Source organism: Saimiri boliviensis, chromosome 7 (assembly GCF_048565385.1).
Source record: "Saimiri boliviensis isolate mSaiBol1 chromosome 7, mSaiBol1.pri, whole genome shotgun sequence".
Classification (NCBI taxonomy): Eukaryota; Metazoa; Chordata; class Mammalia; order Primates; family Cebidae; genus Saimiri; species Saimiri boliviensis.
The window spans coordinates 92,275,334-92,292,119 of NC_133455.1; the positions used below are offsets into that span (position 1 = coordinate 92,275,334).

General features: G+C 54.1%; 1 protein-coding gene across 7 annotated transcripts in view; it reads left to right on the forward strand.

Moving 5' to 3' along the window:
- The window catches only part of TSPAN11 (tetraspanin 11), an 81,278-nt gene that overhangs the window by 47,394 nt on the left and 17,098 nt on the right, over positions 1 to 16,786 (forward strand). For all 7 annotated transcript variants that reach the window (XM_074403020.1, XM_039472371.2, XM_039472372.2 and 4 more), the window contains exons 3-4: positions 716 to 907; positions 16,085 to 16,159. In XM_074403020.1, coding sequence (XP_074259121.1) covers positions 716 to 907; positions 16,085 to 16,159 — 267 coding nt within the window. The remainder of the gene's footprint in view (positions 1 to 715; positions 908 to 16,084; positions 16,160 to 16,786) is intronic.

Sequence of the window (16,786 nt, forward strand, 5' to 3'; positions counted from 1 at the left end):
CTATCCCTGCCCCCTTCTCAGGACCAAAGGGAATCAGACAGCAAAAAATTTCTCTTCCTGCAGTCCAGGCAGCTCCAGCCTGTCAAGCCGCCTGGCTCTTTGATCATAGAGGCAGTGTGACTGAGTGGGCAGGCCCTGGGCTCAGAGTTCTCGTCCTGCCTCTACCCCTGCCCCCAACTACAGGCAAGACCTTGGACAATTTACCTTTCCTCCGTGGGTCTGTTTCTTCCTCTGTAGAATAGGGATAAAAAGCCCAGCTCTGCTTCCCCAATTGGCAAACATAAGGTTTAAACAAGGGGTGTTGCTCAAACCAGCCCCACTGAGGAAGTAGGGCAGGGGGAGGAAGTGCACTGAGTGGGGAGGAGCCGGGGGTGGCAGGAGCTGGGGTGGTGAAGAGCTGGGAGGTGAAGGGTCTCAGATATGTTGGTCAACCCTGAAACTGCTGTCCTCTCCCCGGCCTCATACGCAATAGGCCACCACGGTAAAAAGCACTGAATTCACAGACCTGGACTCAAAACCTGGCTCTTCAGGTTGCTTACCTTGAACAAGTCTCCTAACCTCTCTCAGCCTCAGTTTCCTCATCTATAAAATTGGGTAACCATGCCATTGACTGAATGAGCCAGTGCAGGAGAAGACCCTGGCACCCTGTGGGCACTGAATGGCAGCTGCCAAGGCCCCCGCCAGCTCCCTGCTCTAACTCGGTGGTGTCCTGCAGGTCGGGGGAGCAGCCGTCCTGGCTGTGGGCGTCTGGACCCTGGTGGAGAAGAGTGGCTACCTCAGCGTCCTGGCCTCCAGCACCTTTGCCGCCTCCGCCTACATCCTCATCTTCGCGGGCGCACTTGTCATGGCCACCGGCTTCCTCGGCTTCGGTGCCATCCTCCGGGAGCAGAAGGGCTGCCTCTCCACGGTCAGTGCCTGCCCCATGCTCTACAGGGAGGGGGAGCCCTGCACCACCCAGTTGGCTTCCCAGCAAGCGAGAGGGACCCCAGCCCTGGAATGAGAGGGGCTGAGGCTGTGGGAGAGCCAGAGACGGGGTGGCGGCTCCTGTTTGCTGTGGTCTCCAGGTTCTTAGACCTAAGCAAGCAGGGCCCTCTGGGTCACGGCAGCAGCAGCTCCTTCCCCACACCTCCATCTCCATCTCCATCTCCATCTCCTCCCACTCTCCTTCGGCCCCTTCCTCCATTTCTTCATCTCCTCTTCTTCCTGCTCCACTCCTTCTCCTTCCTCTACCTACCCTTCCCCTCCTCCTTATCCCTTTTCCTTCTCCTCCTCCTACTTCCGCCTCCCCACTGCTCCCCTCCTCCCTCCTCCTCCTCCTCCTAGATTTTATTATGGCTGCTTTCAAAGATATGCACAAATAAAGAGGGCTTTTCATGAAGCTCTGTCTTCCCGTCACCCAGAGCTCAACACTTACCATCTCAGAGCCAGTCCTGATTCTGGCCACACCCTCACCTGCCCACTTCCTAACCCCAGGGGGATTCTGAAACAGTCCCCGACAGCCTGTCATCTGTCAGTGTTTCAGTGTGTACCTCTAAAACTTAAGGACCCTCTTTTAGAAAACATAACATTACCATTATCACACTTTAAAACTGTTAAGTCATTCCTTAATATCATAAAATAACCAGGAAGTTTCACATCTTCCCAGTTGACCCACAAACCATTGTTGTTGTATTTACGTTTGAGTTAGAATCTAAATTAGGCTTATGTGTTCCCACGGGTTGATTTGTCTCCTAAAGTGAAGGCCCCCAGAGTATGGGTTTTGAGCTCTTTTCTAGCAGGTGGGACAGGTGTGCTGAGAGCCAGTCACGCCACCAGCTACCCCTACATGGGGCCTACCGTGAGGATTTCCAGCAGGGTGATGCAGTCGGTCAGCCGAGGCCCTTGAGAGCCACGTGGCACATCCCAGATCTGACTGACGTATCTGGACAAAGGCATGTGATGTGACTCAGTAAAACCAGGCGTGTGGCGCAGCCTGGGGGTGTTCCCTCTGTGTGGCACTGACCAGCCCTTATGGGGTCTAAGGCTTACGGGGACCAGTACAGTTGGGCCCAGAGAGAGAGACCCTTCCCTCTGCAGTGTTGGCAAGCCTGTCTGTCCTGGCCGGCTCTGCACCCCGTAGCAAGCAGGGCCTTCAGCTTGGCCTCAGGCTTCAGGCTGAGCCTCTGGCCCTGAACCCGGAGGTCTGCCCATGAGCAGGCTGTTGAGCCGTGTGCTCTTACCTGCCTCCTTCCGTCGGGTCATCTTGTTGAGGGAGGACAAGACTAACCTCTGGACAACACAAGAAGGAATTCAGAAGCCCTCACCAAGCGCCTTCCTTCTGACCTAGAGCCATCCATCCTGGTTCTGTGGAGTCAGTAAAGGCCAGTGGTCCCGCTGCAGCACTGGGAAACAGGCCCTGCGTTCCTCCCCAAGCCCAATTAGGACACAAATGACCACCATTCTCTAGAGCCACCTTGCTCTATCCTCGCTACAGCAACCTGCAAAGTCCTGGTAATCTCAACTGTGCGGAGCAAGCACTGTGCTCAACATTCCTGCACATCAACTCATTCAGTCTGTGCCCCGCCCCAGAGAGCAGCAACTTTTTTGAGACAGAGCCTCATTCTGTCACCTAGGCTGGAGTGCAGTGGCACAATCTCGGCTCACTACAACTTCCACCTCCCAGGTTCAAGCAATTCTGTGCCTCAGCCTCCTGAGGGGCTGAGATTATAGGTGCTTGCCACCACGCCCAGCTAACTTTTTTGTATTTTTAGTAGAGACAGGGTTTCACCATGTTGGCCAAGTTGGTCTCGAATTCCTGACCTCATGATCCACCTGCCTCAGCCTCCGAAAGTGCTGTGATTACAGGCATGAGCCGCTGCGCCCAGCCCAGCAACTCTTATTATGTGTATGGACGGGGAGGAAACTGAGAGCAGAGGTGGGCGAAGCAATTTGACCAGAGTCACCTGGCAGTTGTGTTCCTTTAGGTGATGGTCAGTCAGGTGTGGCCATAGAGGGGTCACAGGAGAGGCACAGGACAGCAGAGTTTATCAGACTCTCAGGTCCTAGACCTTGCTTGTCCAACCCGTGGCCCATGCAGCCCAGGATGGCTTTGAATGCAGCCCAACACAAATCTGTAAACTTTCTCAAAACGTTGAGATTTTGGGGGGATTTTTTTTTTTTAGCTCATGAGCTATCATTAGTATATTTTATGTGTGGCCTAGGGAAGCCAAAAGATCAGACACCCCTGTCCTAGATAGATTCACTGCACACCCCACTGGGCGGGGGGAGGGGGGCGAGCCAAAGACCAGGGCTCTACCAAGCAGGCAGGGCACAGGGAGTGGGTGAGACCCTTTCACTGGGGGTCATGGTGGAGCCATAAGAAAAGGCAGGAGAGTCCACTGGTGCATTTGAATTTCACTGGGTCACAGGGGAGGGTAGCAAGGGGAACTTGTAGCAGTGCCAGCCCTATCACACTGGTGCACCTGGTCACCCCAGCAGGTGCACACAGCCCACATATACAGGGATGTGGAGGCAGCAGGAAAATGCAAAGTTTTAAAATGCATGATACACACTGCTGATGAGCAGCATGTGGTCTGCTTCCAAGCCCACACTCAGACCCACCACACTCTTCTGTGTCCAAAGAGGTCATATTCACCCCCATTCTCCAGTTAAGGAAACTGGCTGAGATATAGAGCAAGTAATGGCTGGAGCTGGACTGTGTGTTGCAGTCCGTTGGAATCACCTCCAAGAGTCTGCTTCCCTGGGGAGGCCAAGCCTGTTGGGAGGCAGAGGGACCAGAGGCCAAGGGGGAGGATGTGTGCAGGGCACACCCCGCTCTCCATCTCTGCAGAGCTCTTCCTGGAGCGGTAGCTTTCAGAGGTCTGGCTGGTCACAAGGGAGGGCTCCCTGCGGCACCTAGCTCAGAACCCTAAGGCAGGATCAAGGGCGTGTTGGGGGGACCCTAGAAGCCTCAGGCATCCAAGTGCCTCCTTGCTCCCATTATAGTAAGGAAAGAGCAGCACACCTGGGTCAGAGCATATTCAGTTTAGAAGGGAACTTGAGGATCAGAGTTCAGTGCTCCATTCAAAGGTTACCAGCTGAAAGACACTGGCTGGATGAGTGGGTGGGTCACCCAGGCATTAGTGGGAGACACTCAGATTTATCAGATGTTTTGGAGAAGAGTGTAATCATAGGAGCTCTTAGCCTTGGTCATCTCAAAGGCCAGATGGGAAGCCTAAGCTTTAGCACCTGACCACACTGTGCTCTCCAAGCCACTGAACACAGCCTCCCATTCCTTGCTTCCTCTTACACCATCCATTCATGAAATCTGTCCTGCCATCCAGGCTGATCCATGAAGAATGAGTCTTTGGCCTCTGCCTCTCAACCTGACTGTCACTTAGTCTGGATGAACTGCCCAGAGGGAACCAAGCCCTGTGCCGGGGCGTGCAGGAGGGATGTGGAGAGGCAGTGAGGGCGGTGAAGGCCAGGGCCTTGTGTTTGCCTAAAGGCTGGGCTGGGCACCTCTTACCATACCCTTCTGCACTTCGGGGCGTCAGCAGTGAGCCTTGTCATCCCTCTGGGGCTTGAGGCATGGCTGGGGCACAGCAGCTGTTGGACAGGATGGTGCAAGATTCCCTGCTTCTTTTCAGTTCCACTTTACCCCCTTCTATAGAGACCTGCCTGTGTTCACTCCCATCCCACACAGAACTGATGATCTCTCTAGTCTAAGTCACTAAACAGACACATCAGGGAGGCAACAGCTTGAAACTCTGGTCAGGAAAAAAGTGTGCATGCACACACACATTCATGCGCACACATGCCTATGCACACACACATGCGCTCAGCCACCAACACAGGACTGTGGAGACAGGCATCTCTGCAGGGCGCTAGCAAACAGCAAACTCCATGGCCAAGAATCTGCTTTCTTTGCTTTCTCTGCCCCTCTGTGAAAGAACCCATGACGGAACCGGCCCAAGGACAGAGCAGGAGGTAAAGCAGGAGATCCTGACTAATCCACATCCCGGCACAGCAGCCCCTGAAGCATCAAGCACTTGATTGTTTAAACCAAGAAGGTTAACCTATTACCTTTCTTGCGCTCACATAGTAGGACTGTTTAAACCCAGGCTCCCGTTTAGAGTCCAGTGGTGTGGTTAAGGCAGTGTAAAAGTGCTGTAGGGCTCTTAGCAGTTCCTTCTCGGTTTCAGTTTGTCCCCTCCATGTCTAACTTCCATTTAAAATCTTGAATCAGCTGACAGGTGAGGGAAGCTCCAACGGAGAAGGGCAGTGAGTCTATCACTAGACAAAGCGGTCCCAGAGGAGAGGGAAAGGTGAAAGACCAGGCATCTGAATGATGTGCATCTACCTTGAATCAGGAGTCGGGGAGGAGTTACCAAGGAATGACCCAGAAGGGGACCATCCGGCTTCCACTCAGGCACAACGTCTGTCCTGGCACAACCCTTCCTCCTAGCTCATCTGCAGCACCTCAGGGTCACTTTCCAAGAAGGAAGTGGCCGTCAGGGACAGAAATAGCACATCCCTGCTGGTACCGAAATGATGATCAGCTTGATATTGGAAATCTGCTGAGCAGGGACAAGAACGGGGCTTAAATTATTCACACCAGATCTTGTTTAGCAAAGACTGCATGAGAGAGATAATTCAGGCCATCTGAGCCTAAGGCCAATGACCAGGACAGAGGCCACCTACATCAAAAGAGAGGGATCTTTTTAGAGTTTTGAATAGGGGCCCTGAAAACTTTTATATTTTAAGCCAAATGAAGATCATGGTGGATGATTCAGACTAAACTGGGTCTTTATTGGGGGTTCTTTTCTATTTAGGGAATGGATTAAAAAGTAAAAAGTTAAAAAAACCAATTTCTGAAAACAAGGGGATCCAGCATTGCCTTACCTCCATCAAATAGGCCAAGACTTGGTCAACCAGGGCACTAAGGTCCACAATCAAAGGCGAAAATATCTGGGCTTGGGCTCAGAAGCTGGTTTTCGCGTAGCTTGCTCAGCTTGCTCTGGGACCTGGGGCAAGTCACTCAGCCTCTGCCTGCCTCCTCGTGTTGCCGTTTTATACAGGCTGATGTGAGGATAATGAAGTTGTATTGTCAGGTCTTAGGAAGCGAGTCACCACATTATAAAAAGAAGGTAAAAATGTGGCTCTAATGAACATTCATATCACCACTGCCATCACCATGACCAAGCTCCCTGAAGAAGGAACCTAAATAAATAAGGGTTATTCTGAGTCCTGTGGCTCCTGGGGCCCTGCAGCCTGAGTTGGGCCACATCCTCTGAAGTCTGGTGCTGGTGGGAAGTTCAGGGTGGGGTGAATTGGACTGTGTCCTCCCTGGCCCATTTTCTTACCTGCCCGGTCTGTCGTGTTGTTCCACCAGCCACTGAGCTCCAGGGTGGGCCTTGCCTCGTCCATTTGATGGCTCTTTAACCTTTGAGTCAGCTGCCCCCACCATGCAGTAGAAGGGAGCATTCTACGGCCAAGGCTTGGGGAGCCCCATCCCCTCTCCAGCATAAGCCTTTCCTCATCCACCATGGCTTATGCAGTGCAGGCAGGAAATGGACCAGGTGGCCTCAGAACCCTGAAGGCTCCTTGGGAAGCAGGATACAAACATCCCTAAGAGCTGGCCACTCAAGAGACTCATAAGGTCTGTGTGGACATCCACCCATCTCGGGCTGCAGCAGGTGTGCCTGATCACCGCAATCCAGCAGCATTTTCTCCACGGGGTGGTTCTATGGCCAATTAGCTTCCACCACCACCTTCCTCCAATTTTCTGCAATGGATGCTCCATATTGCATTGATGGGACTGCCTAATTCATCAACATCCACAAGTATTTCTAGCACATTCCTGGCATGTCCTGCTCTGCTGGACAGAAGGCAGGGTGAGAAGGAAAGGAGGGAAAAAGGGACTCTGACCCAGTCCTAGGCTTAGAGTCTAATGAGGAACACGAGGTGCCTGTATTAAAAGGCAAAGGGCCACGTAGGTGATTTAAATTTGTATCGGATTCGGTCAGAGGCTCTGAGCTCTCTGGGCTTTCTCTAACTTCCAGGCTTCCCTGTTCCCTGGAGCCTGCTGTCTCCTCCTCGTCCTTGGGAGCCTTCCCTTTCTACCCATAGCCAGTCTTGTCCTAGAATTAATTACCACTGCTAGGGACCCATCTCCAGCCCTGTCCTGGGGTCCCTGCCACTGCCCTTTGTCCTACCCTTGCCCCTTGCACAGGTGCCTGCAGGCAGTACTGTCTCTCCCACAGCCTGCAAGAGCACAGCCAGAGGGAAAGTCTGGGTCCTTCCAGGGTGCGGGGAGGAGGTGGCAATTGGTCACTTTCCTCATGCCTGAATCCACTGGACACCTGCATCCTGAGTTCCCTGGGCCGTGTCTCCCTATGGGGGCTCTGGCCCTCATTTCCCCAGCCAGCTGGCCAGGCCCTGCTGCCCACTCTGGGTGCTGCTCTCGCTCAGCCTGTTCAGACTGGGCTCTCGGTAATCCTGGCTTGAAGCCTAGTAGATGCCTGTCTCTGGCTTGCAGTTCTGGAACTGTGTTCTCCCACTAGGACCCTCTCCACCCCCCGGAACACACACAGTGTGATCCCCTTAGACCCCCAACATTTGGGCTGGGACACTGAAGGGCTCATTTTCTTGATGTGCCTCTAGAAGACTTGCTGCCTCCCTGAGACCCAGCTTTTTTCCCTCCCTGCCTCTTCCAGCTGCTCTCACTCTGCCCACCAGCTCTCTTCACCCCCGCCCTGGCCCCCTTTTCTGCTCCAAGAACCACATGTCAGTGTTGGACATTGGCCAGAGCACACGCTTGAACCCTCACTGTACAGCCATTCCAGGTGGAATGGCTGAATACCAACTGCCGGCATGGTTGCAGCTGGATGACCCAGGCGTTGAGCCCTGGGCTGGGGCCAGGAGGGGTAGATGTTACCTCCATCCGTGTAACAGTGACAGGAGTGGCTGAAGGCTCCCAAATCCACATCTTCTCTTCTCTGCACAAACGGGCGGGCAGCTGCACCTCAGAGCTGACTGCAGTTAATGGTTAATTGCCAGAAAACAATTCACCCTGAGATTATTGCCGCTGAAACAGCTGGCTTCACTTTTCCAGTTTGGCGGTGGTTCCGAGCTCCCTGACCCTCCCTCTGGCTTCCTCTGTAATCTTCTCACACACACAGCCAGCTGGGAGCCTCAGGCTGGGCGCTCCTCCCTGCAACTTAACCTTGGCAGCGTCTTGGGTTTTCTTTGGCTGTTGCCACCCTGTTCTGAGAATAGCTAGTACCTCCCTCTCATCCCAACCTGCCTGGACTGCCTTGACTGTCTGGCTGTGGCTTGGCAGGAAGCTTCACAAATCCTGACTATCTCTATGCAGAATGGTTGGACATACAGAAAAGGAATGCTTCAGTGAAGCCCCCTTCTTTGTGGCAGAATTAATCCAATGGAGAAATTTTGAAATTCCAAATTTTATAAAGTTCTTCAAACTTACCTTAGAGACGCTAAGCTGCCCTGTCTCTTATGCACCAGTGAATCTGCCCCCAAAATCTCTATCTGGGGCTCAGCTTGCCCCCACATGATGTAAGTCCAACGAAACACTCAATTTCTGGCAGGGGGCATGGTGGCTCATGCTTATAACCCTAGCCTTTTGGAGGCCAGGCTGGGAGGATTGCTTGAGGCCAGGAGTTCAAGACCAGCCTGAGCAACATGGTGAGACCCCATCTTACGAAAAAAAAATTTTTTTTAATTAGCCAGGCATGGCAGTATTCACCTGTAGTCCCAGCTACTTAGGAGATAGGATGATCACTTGAGCCCAGGAGTTTGAGACTACAGTGAGCCGTGATTGTACCACTGCACTCTAGCCAGGGTGGCAAAGTAAGACCCTATCGCAAAAAAAAAAAAAAAAAAAAGGGCTCAATTTTTTTTTTTTTTTTTTTTTTTTTTTTGAGACGGAGTTTTGCTCTTGTTACCCAGGCTGGAGTGCAATGGCACGATCTCGGCTCACTGCAACCTCCGCCTCCTGGGTTCAAGCAATTCTCCTGCCTCAGCCTCCTGAGTAGCTGGGACTACAGGCACGCGCCACCATGCCCAGCTAATTTTTTGTATTTTTAGTAGAGACGGGGTTTCACCACGTTGACCAGGATGGTCTCGATCTCTCGACCTCGTGATCCACCCGCCTCGGCCTCCCAAAGTGCTGGGATTACAGGCTTGAGCCACCGCGCCCGGCAAAGGACTCAATTTTTAATCACTCACCTTAATGTCACAGTGAAATATTTCTGCATATTTCCTGCGATGCCTCATGCTAAAAAAAAAAAAAAAAAAAAAAAAAAAAAATTGGTTTGGTTCAGAGAGTGCTATGCTGTTCTAGCTTCACTTCGGATCTGTAGTTTTAGAAAGTATCTAATTTTGCTTCTAGTTCAAACTGTCCCATTAAAGAATTAATGGGAAATAAAATCACTTTGGTACAGGGGGAAAGATGAATGTTTGGATCTCATTCTATGCTTAACACGCTACCCTACTTTGGCATATTTTGAAATGGGATAGTTCTTACTGAGGGCTCTGGGGCAGATGCTACAGGAGCTTTCTTTGGAATTCTCATTATCTGTTTCCATCAGACCAGGCATAGGGAGTCGCTTTTGGAAGGACTGACAACCCTGGATCTGCAGGGGCAGACCAGTCACAGAAACCACAGTGGGGCTGGAGATCAGTGGGGAAGGTTCAGTCACATCAAGGGCATAGGAGCCATGAAGGCAGAACGAGATACAGATCAGAGCCAGGAGGGCTAGCAGGGATCAGCCTCTACACAGGCCCAGGGGGCAAGATAAGCAGAGAGGCGCCAGAGTCAGAGGGAGGCTCAGAAACAAGGATGCTAGCAATGAGACCATGCTCAGAAACTTCTGGCTCAGGGAGGGCTGCATGAAGGCTGTGCCTAAGCTGAGTGTGGGTGGCTGAGCAGCCGATAAATAGAACACAGATGGGGTCGTGGCAGGGAATTCCAGACAGGAGGAACAGCGAGAGCAAAAGGCACAGAGGCTGGAGGCTTCGCTGTGCACAGCTCTGTGTGCACACACAGGAGTGTTTCACAGGCCTGTACAACAGTGACTAGCTTCTGAGGTAAGAGCAGATGGGGTTGAATAAAGTGAAGGGCAGAGGGGGCAGAGACAGGCACTAGAATCCGTGGTCATGAACCTAGGATGGACCACGGGGTGGAGGAGCAGGGAGAAGCAGGCAAAAGATGCCCTTGTGCCATTCTTGACAAAGAGGAAGGCCAGCTGCCTTGGGGAGGGACCACTGGGAACATCTCTTGCCTGCCCCAGTGGTGCCCAGGGCAGCTAGAAGGGGACTGACCACAGGGCAGTGATGGATGCTTACGCACCGAGGTAGGGCTTCCCTCTATTCCCTCTGTCTTCACCTACTCATGCCTCACCTCTCCTGATACCCTGTCCTTTGCGGGGGAGCACTGACACTCTTGTGTTCACCTGAAGCAGACCTAGCCTAAAATGCTGGATCCACCCTAAGCAAGCCCAGTGAGCGCATCCGTCCAGCCCGCCTCCATTTAGTGGGGACGGCACCACACAGCAGGCCCGAGCACAGGTGCTGTTCCCCACTCACCGCGTACTTGCTGTGTGACCTCCAGCAAGCTACTTAGCTTCTCTAGGCTCCTGTCCTCATCTGTGAAGCGAGGCTGATGCTCGTGCCCACGTGGCAATGTGATGAGCAATGCTTAGTACTCACCTCCGAGGGTGGAACAGACATGCTTGCGAGAGGGGCTGGCACGTGGAGAGCTTGTACACGTGGGCTGTTACTGCTGCATGTGGGAACCATGTGCCAGGCTGCACAGATGAGTAAGGCCCTGCCTCTGCCAAGGAAGGGCTGGTTTTGTTGCTTTTGCTGGAAGGGATGCCTGTCTATTGCTTCCACTACAGAAAACCTGCATGCCCTCTGCTCCTCTACTAAGTTTTGAGAAGCAAGGCCAGCCCACCCTGAGTTGGGGTATTGCCTCCTAAGCCATGGGCCGGTGATTCTGGGGGCTCCCTGCAGAGAATTCTGGGCTGTGTTGGTGGAGGGTGGGCCCTCCCTGGCACAGTGAGCTGGGAAAACAGGATAGCATGAGGTCCAGTGAATTCTAACTACATGGAAATATGGGCTATCTGAGAATTTATTATTACTGAGTTTTGTATACTAATTCAAAAAACACCAAACCCAACTTAAAGACAGCAAAGAGTATTTCCAGAACCTTCTTCATGCTTCCTGGAGTCAACCCCTTACACAAACCTTATGGCATCACACCCCTTATCAGCTCATTGAGGCAACTGGAGGAATCCACGGCTGCTTCAGAAAACAGATGGTCCCTAAGGAAGCATTCAGAACTCTTGGGATATGCCTGGCCTCATGGAATTCCAGCCCCTGGGTCCCATGGGGATGTGAGCTGAAGCAATATGGGCTTCCCTGATCCTTCCTTGTGTCGAGGCCAGCAGCCTCCTGCCTCCTGCCCTCCCAGGCAGGTACAGTGCTACACAAGCTTCTATCCATGTTTGTTTCCAGCTCTTCGGGAGCTAGGTAACATTCCTTGGGGATGGGTGCAGTGGCTCACAGCTGTAATCCCAGCACTTTGGGAGGCCAAGGCAGGCAGATCACCTGAGTTCAGGAGTTCAAGACCAGCCTGACCGTCATGGTGAAACCTCATCTCTACTAAAAATACAAAAAATTAACCGAGCGTGGTGGCAGGCACCTGTAATCCCAACTACTCAGAAGACTGAGGCAGGAGAATTGCTTGAACTCGGGAGGCGGAGGTTGCCCCCAAGATCATGCCATTGCACTCCAGCCTGGGCAACAAGAGTGAAACATAAGCAAATCAAGTCTCAGCATCAGCCTGAGAACCTGAAGGTAAATGTGTGACCCAGGATTTTGCAACCTCGGCACTACTGGCATTTTGGGCCAGATCATTCTTCACTGCAGGAGACTGCCCTGCGCCCAGTGGGAGGCTTAGCATCCAGGCCTTGACCCTCTAGATTCTCCTTTTGCCAGATACCCACTGGGTGCAAAATTGTGCCAGGCTGAGGACCACTGGTGCAAATTTAACTACGGTAATTGTTCTGTGCTACTCTCAGATCAGAAAAGGATGAAGCTACTGTCCCCAGCATGGGGCTGGCATGCTCCAGCTGGTTCCTGCTGTCTTATAGGTATACTCTGTTAGAAAGTACACTGCTGCGTCTTAATCAGGGGATGTCTGCCAAGCACGTGTCTAGCCCCAGCACCATACCAGGCACTGTGGAGGAGCCAGAAGCAACCTCAGATGCAGTCCCTGTTCCCTCGAAGCTCATAGTTCTAGGGGACAGAGTGGTAACACCTGTAGCAAAAGTGCTGCTACAGAGCAGAGAGGAAAGTTGTGTCTCTCGTGCAGTGATGACCTTCACAGAGGAACCGCACAGCAGGCAGGGGAGGGACAGAGAGGTGAAGCCCAGTCCAGCTGAGGAGAGAAGACGCAAAGCAGAGAGTGCAGGTGTCAGGAGACAGCAGACACGCGCAGCAGGCATTCCGACGGCAGGGAGTGGCAGGTGCTCCCGCCCAAGGATGGCCTGGTGGAGCCATGACTGAGCCAAGCCAGGTATGGAAGGACAGGTAGGCCCCTGCATTCCAGGCAGAGGGACAGGCAGGGCAAAGGCCTGAAGGCTGGACGCTCGGCCTGTGTGAAGAGAACTGTGTGTAGCAATGCCAGGAACACTTCGCAGCTTTGCACACAGAGCCAGCGTGGGCTACAGGGGCCCTGAGATGATCCCGCCAGACCCAGGGAGTCAGGAAAGCCTGGGTAAAGTGGCAGGGCAGGGGTGAGGGGTCTGTCAGAGCCCATGACCTCCCCCAGCTGAAGCACTAGCATCTTGATGATCTGGGCCAGTCTCACCTGCCTCCTGGGTCCGTCACACACCTGCCCAGGTGAGGCACATACCTGCAGCCTCCCTGCTGTGGAAGCTGCTGCCTGGAGCCAGCACCTGTGCCCACCAGCACCCAGCCTTAGTCCCCTCGAAGCCCCAGGCCAGCCCTCACTCCCCTCCCAGGCACCTTTACACACTCAAGCTGGAGCGGGCTATCCCCACAATCCACCGCCCCTGCCGAGCCCCCTCCCCTCCTCCCGACCACTCCAGCAGGTCAGAGCCTGTTTGATGCCTCCGAACAGGCCTGTAGGATAGCATGTACTGCCTTAGCCAGCCACTAAACCAAGGGGCAAAGTTCAGTATCTCTGCCTGCCCATCCTCCCCGTTCCCCACCCTGCCTTTAATAGCAACTGGGGCAGTGACTTACCCCAAGAAGCGGCATGACACGGCCAGCTATCCAGGAGTATCCTGTGGGCCTGACTCAGCCCACGGTGGCGATGGAGAGAAGGAAGATGTTGAGATGCCAGGATGGGCCCTCCTAGCTGCCAGCAGCCTGGGTGTTCCTGTCAGTTAGGGGCGCTCCATCACCTCTTCCTCCCATGCCCCAGTGGGCTCTAGGATTGACTAGCATCAGTCCCTTCAGGTCCTGTGCAGTGGGAGGGAGTTGGCCTCAGCATCGTAGTTGGGGGTGGTGGAGGGAAGTTTGGAGTAGGCAGGAGGGGCACGCATGTCAGAGAGGAGCTGCAGGGCCCAGCAGCGTGTGGCAGGGGAGGGCCTTCTGGGTGGGGTCAGGGTGAACGTGTAGCCATGTTTTGTCTGATGGGCCGAGCGGCTCACAGGGGGACCACACCTGGCATGGGCTGGCTGTGCCTGCCACTGGCTGACAAGGACCACACCCCACATGCTGTGCTACCTGGAGCTCTGGGAAGGCAGGAGGCGGGTCAGATCACTGGAAAGCACATTTCCCCTCTTGTTCGGTCCTCGTTGGCCCTAAAGTTTGCATCCTACCTGAGGGGACCAGAGAAGGCTGAAATCCAGCCCATGCAATTCTTGCTGAGCCACATTTTTCTAATTTGCACCAAAGCGTTAGCAGCCACCCAGCTAGAGCCAGCATGTGGTAGAGCCTGGACCCGACCCAAGTTCACAGACATTTCCCCCAGCCTTCCTTAGTGTCAGGCCCTGCTTCCCAGAGGCTCCTCAAGCAGAGGGACCATCCACAGACCCTCACTTCAGCCTCCTGCCTCAGCTTACCCTGTATGCCACTCAGTACCGCACACAGACCCAGGGCCCTGGCCTGGGGCCCTCCTCCATCCACACTCCCCACCAGGGAGTGGAAAGTCCGTAGGGCGGAGGGAATGTGCCCTTGTGGAATCTGCACCTCCCTTCCCCACTTCCTGACCTCCTAGCGGGGACCCAGGAGCTTGAGTTCTCTGTCCAGAAGACCTGCGCCTGCATACAGCACCTGCAAGCATGTCCTGAGGCTGACTAGACCCCTGGCACGTGTGCCTCTAGCCTGCACCTCACCCAGCCCTCTTCACACCCCTGGCCAACAGGCATCTGACCCTGGGGAGGGGCGGACAGGGCTCTCGGCTGGAGGTTTTCCTTGGTGCAGCGAAGAGCCTGAGGTAGGAAACGAAGGGGCAGGAACCTTGCTTTTGTGCTCTTGGCCCAGGCCCCATAAACGATGGGGCTAGGCCTGACGCTGTTATTCTGAGACTGGAAAGTCTCCCTGTGTCCCTGGCTCTGGGAGACTATAGGACACAACAAAATTGTAATGAGGAGGCGGGCAATTCACTTCTTTTGAAAGGAAGCCTTGCTCTCAGGCCACAGTTCTCTCCCTGTGAAAAGAAATGGCCCCTCCCCTGTATTCCTTAATCCCTGCCCATGCCAGGCTCACTGCTGAGTGGTGCAGGAGATGGTTGGGCGAGGCCCATGGGCCCAGGAATAAGCATTCCCCCTTAAATGCCCAGCAGCCCCTGTCTGCCCTGGACACCACCACCACCCACCACCATATCCCTCCTGCCCACACTCCTTTGCCTGCTGAGTGAGCCCTAGGGTCTCAGTCTCACCCACAGGCTGAGTCTTCCTTAGAATCCAGCCATCCCAGGGACCATGGGTAGCTGCCCTGCTGTGGCCGGGTGGGCAGGCAGTGCTGGGGCAGCCCGGGTCGGAGGTGCTCATGAGTCGGGCTGAGCTTCCCCACAGTGGGGCCAATTTGGATCAGCAGTGCTCCTCCTCTCGTCTCTTCCCTTGTCCCTGCCTGGGAGCTCTGTGGCTGCCTGTAGCCGGCTTCATCCCTGCTCTTCCAGGGTGGGGAGAAAGGGAGGCCCAACGTGCCTTCTAGACCTGTTGCTCCTGCAAGCAGAGTTGGTCGGGCAGGGTCCCAGGAGCCTCCCTGACTGTGCAAGCCAGTGGGGGACTGAGAAGGAAGCACGGCCCGCGTCCTCCTACAGGTCACACTTGAGTGCAGGGCCGGGAAGCCAGCAGCAGCAGCAGGGCTGTGAGTAGGGGAGCAGAAATGAGAACCCCTGCAGGGGCATGAGGGACGGGAAATGGGCATTGGGGCTGAAAGACAACACAGGAATCGCCTGCCTTCCCTGGACCTCTGATTGCCTTTTTTGTGAGGCTCGGTTGCTGCAGTCCACCCTGGTCCCTGCACTCCAGCTACATGAGCATTCTCTACTCCCTGAAGGCAAATGCCCCATGCTTCCTGCAGGCTCCAGGCTTTTCACTTGTTCTCCCTTCTTCCTAGAATGTGCTTCCCTCCTTCACTTAGCAAATGCCTGTTCAGTCCTTAAAGATGTTACTTAGGTGTCACTACCTCCAGGAAGCCTTCTCTGACTGCCCACCCTACCAGGAGCCTCCCACCATTTCTAGAGCGTACCCCATAGTTGCATTTGTAACACAGCATTGCAATCACTTGTCTGTCTTCCCAACATCAATAACTTTGAGAGCAATAGTCGTCTTACACTACCTGGCATCTGGCATATAGCAGGTATTTAATACCTGTTGGGTGGGTGGATGCATTACTGAATTGTCGGCAGACCAAAGAGGGAAGGGGTAAGTGGGGAACTTGGTGCCGGCAGCCAGTGAGGCTGGTACAGCCAGGAGGAAGATGGTATGGATGATAGGGGTCCCGGCAGGTATCTCTACCGCCCCCACCACCGTAGGGAAACATCTGTCACAGCAGCGTACCAATCCCAGTGGTGACCCTCCTCTCTCCTTGCTCCTAGTATTTCTGCCTGCTGCTCATCATCTTCCTGGTTGAGCTGGTGGCGGGGGTCTTGGCCCATGTGTATTACCAGAGGGTAAGTGACATTTCCTCCTCCTGCATCCTCTGTCAGTGCCCTGAAGAAGCAGTGTGGGTAGGGAGGTTTGCATTGTGATGAGGGAAGCTGAGGCAGGCACAGGGGTGGTCCTGTTTCCCAGGCCTCGGCAATCCCCCTACACATCTGCATCCCAGCTGCTGGTCCCCGCTCCAGCAATTCTGTGCTGCATCTGTTGATGCTGATGTCTTCCACATGGGAGCTGGGGACGGGGGTTTCCCATGGGACATTGGCTCATCCTTCTCCCCTTCCAAGGATGGTTTAGAGGATGAATCCATCTGTCAGAGACATCCAAGAAGAAAGGCCTGGGCCAGGATCACATGCCAGACCCTGAGCAGGATCAGGCCTTGCCTGCCTGGCTTGGACAGGACGGAGTGAGTCCCATTCACTCCCACCCTTGAGCCCTCTGAATCGGAGATTTGAGGTCCTGACTGGGGTAATGTTTGGCCGGTAGAAACAGTACAACCCTGCTGGTTTTTCAAGCCAGTGCTGGCATAATGCCCACAGGGTAACAATTATAATTTTTTTTTTCTTTGAGATGGAGTCTTGCTCTGTCTCCCAGGCTAGAGTGCAGTGGCGCAATCTCAGTTCACTGAAACCTCTGCCCCC